This window comes from Sprattus sprattus (assembly GCF_963457725.1).
Source record: "Sprattus sprattus genome assembly, chromosome: 15".
NCBI lineage: Eukaryota > Metazoa > Chordata > Actinopteri > Clupeiformes > Clupeidae > Sprattus > Sprattus sprattus.
The window spans coordinates 31,725,991-31,729,267 of NC_137913.1; the positions used below are offsets into that span (position 1 = coordinate 31,725,991).

A 3,277-nucleotide genomic window follows, 5' to 3' on the forward strand; every position below is an offset into this window, starting at 1 on the left:
GCCATCTGGGGACGGGGCACAAGGGGCCAGTCGTCCAGGTACGGCAAGATTGTCATGCCCCGCGACTGTAGGGGTGAGAGGGCTGCCGCCACACACCTGATGAAGGCACCTGGGGAAGGGAGAGGCCAACTGCGAGCACCCTGAACTGAAAGTGATGTCCCTGAAACGCAACCGCAGAAACCGTCTGTGGTGAGACGCTATGGGTACATGAAAAATAGGCATCCTTGAGGTCTACTGACGTAAACCACTCCCCCCTGGTTATTGTACGCAGAACCTCTCGCCATGCTCAGCATGCGGAACCTCAAGACATCCGGGGACCTGTTGAGGCCCCTCAGGTCGAGGATGGGACGGAGTCCGCCGTCTTTCTTTGATACTAGAAAGTAGGTTGAGTAGAACCCCACGGGTTGTGTCAGGGGGTCTACCGGCTCGATGGCACAGCTTGGTTGCATCGCTGGGCCGGGGTATTTATATTTACATATAGTCATTTAGCAGACGCTTTTATCCAAAGCGACATATAATGTATACACATTTCTACATTTACACTGATGGCACACTGCACATCAGGAGCAATCAGGGGTCCAGTGTCTGTTCAAGGGCGCTTCGACAGGGAACCAAACTAGCAACCTCTTGTCAGCTGTTCAGGTGACAGACCCAACAGCTGCTCCGCCCCAGCCAATCTAGCCGCCCTCACTGCCTGCGGCATGTAGCTGCAATTCATGCAGGGGCCGTCTGAAAGCCCTGCCCTCAGGTGCTCGACACCGAGACAAGAGGGGCACCGATCACGGCCACCCTCCACCTGCAGAGGGCCATGCAGGCCGCGCAAGAGTGGTTGCCCACCATGTCTGCAACCCACGCACCACTGAGAGAGAACGGTAGTGGTAAGCCTCAGTAGTGGATAATGGTCCTAACATAATGGGGACAATCAGACTAGACTAGGTGCTGGGAGAGGGGGGCAGGAACCGCTGCCTCCACCGACAATATTCACAGGCCAGCAGTTACAAACCACACTTGTGCTGGGAGCGGGGAGCGAGAGCACTACCTTCACCAGGAGAGGGTGGATGGCCACACACAACGAATTACACGGTGCAGAGCAGATGCCGGGAGAGGGAGGCAGGAACCGCGGCCGTCACCGACAAAAAATACCAGCAGGCCAAAAACTACAAACCACACCTGTGCTTGGAGCGGGGAGCGAGAGCACTACCCTCACCAGGAGAGGGGAATAGCCAACTCAATGGGTTAATCAGCATAAATATAGAATAGATATAGATGCAGAATAGATGCCGGGAGAGGGAGGCAGGAACCGCTGCCTTCACCGACAAAATATTTGCAGGCCAAACTGCACACCACACCTGTGCTGGGAGCGGGGAGCGAGAGCACTACCTTCACCAGGAGAGGCAGGATAGCCACGCACAACGAGCTACACAGTGTAGACTAGATGCCGGGAGAGGGAAGCAGGAACCGCTGCCCTCACCGACCAATATTCTCAACCAACAATTACAAACCACTCCTGTCCTGCGTTTCTATTAGCGCTGTTAAGAGGAGCGAACTACAACAGTAGGTAGTAATCGCAACACAATGAATGGTGGGAGAGGTGGCGAACACGCCGCTGACAATGTTGGTATTATTCCTTGACCTGCGCGTGCGCGAGATGGATCATCCAGTGCTTGAAAGCACCGCCTAGCGGTCAGTAAGGATGAAATAGAACTTATACCGGTGGAAAGCCTGTTTAGTTCCCTTTTAAATGTCCCACATTTGTAAGGAACATGCATTTGTGGGATGAGCAGCAGAGCTGAGTATGTGGGGAAAATTTCCTTAGTTTCAGTTCTGGCACATTTTTAATGGGCGCAACCTACATACTCAGCTCTGATGCTCATCCCACCAACGCATGTTCCTTACAAATGTGGCACCATTTGAAAGGGAAGAAAACAGGCTTTCCAACGGTATACAATTTTTTGCCAAGAAGCATTGTTACAACAAAGAAATAATCTACCAAACACAAATATCCTTACTCTTTGTTCTATGTTTATTAATCTCAAATGACTCTCTCTGACCCTAATTTGCAGGCCTTATATGGATGCTGTCGTTGCCCTGGTAACGCTGATGTTGGATACGGGGTTGCCATGTTTCCGTGGTCAGACAATCAGATTGCTCAAGTGAGTTCCATACTGTCACTTGTACAGGTGTGTTCCACATAAATATATTGACTGAATATTGAGGGGTGTGTGTGTGTGTGTGTGTGTGTGTGTGTGTGTGTGTGTGTGTGTGTGTGAATCTTTTCAGACAGCGCTTCAGCCCCAGCATGAGTGAGAAAGATGCAGCGGCCTACATCATCAAAGTAATTCAGAACTGCTTCCTGAGCAGCAGGTAAGACACACACACACACACACGCACACACATATATGCTTACATGACATGCATAACTTACACAGTTAGCAGACACACACACACACACACACACATACAGACACACTTGACTTGAAAAGCTCTTATAAACATCATATCCCCTGAACATACATACCGAGCTTGGAGTGATAATGAGAAGTGTGCCTCTTTCGTTCTGTCTTTTAGGAGCAAGACGTACGACATGATCCAGTACTACCAAAACCAGATCCCATACTAGGGCACGTGCCTGTGCTCATGCCTCTATACCTGTGTGCGTGTGCGTGTGCGTGTGCGTGTGCGTGTGCGTGTGCGTGTGCAGTGGGGTTGGTGATGGCTGCTTGCTTTGCTCTCTCCTGCTCCTCTGTGTTGCTTTGCCTGTGCTCTCTGTGCACGCCGTAGATCAGGCTGCTGCTGGACGTTATCTGAGGGAAAATCCAAATCCCAAGCACGACTATCAACATGGAGTCTAAAACCCTTACCACTTATTTGGACATATGTCTGCCAGTGTACTTGTTGTGTGGGGAACTGAAACTGATCTCACACAGTAATGTCAGTTTTAATGAAGCCTTAAGTTTCAACCGGATGTTTAAGAGTAATTAATCAAACAGTCACTCCCACAAGTTACGTCAACAAAGATGGCCCTGGAGAAAAGCTCTAACTTTAACATGAGATGAAATACACCATCCAGCCATTTGTGTCCCTTTTAAACAGCTCTAACTTTAACATGAGATGAAATACACCATCCAGCCATTTGTGTCCCTTTTAAACAGCTCTAACTTTAACATGAGATGAAATACACCATCCAGCCATGTGTGTCCCTTTTAAACAGCTTGCAAGCTTTGCTCTATACACACTAGGGGGCGCTACACCTCTCTTGAACAGCACAATATGCATG

The 3,277-nt window shown here is 49.7% G+C and overlaps 1 protein-coding gene across 1 annotated transcript in view; it reads left to right on the forward strand.

The window, feature by feature from the left end:
- The window catches only part of pi4kab (phosphatidylinositol 4-kinase, catalytic, alpha b), a gene marked incomplete at its 3' end in the record, with an annotated part of 108,199 nt that extends 105,579 nt beyond the window's left edge, over positions 1–2,620 (forward strand). Inside the window, exons 52-54 of the mRNA XM_080851963.1 lie at positions 2,064–2,153; positions 2,281–2,364; positions 2,569–2,620. Coding sequence (XP_080708089.1) covers positions 2,064–2,153; positions 2,281–2,364; positions 2,569–2,620 — 226 coding nt within the window. The remainder of the gene's footprint in view (positions 1–2,063; positions 2,154–2,280; positions 2,365–2,568) is intronic.
- Positions 2,621–3,277: the final 657 nt, after the last annotated feature.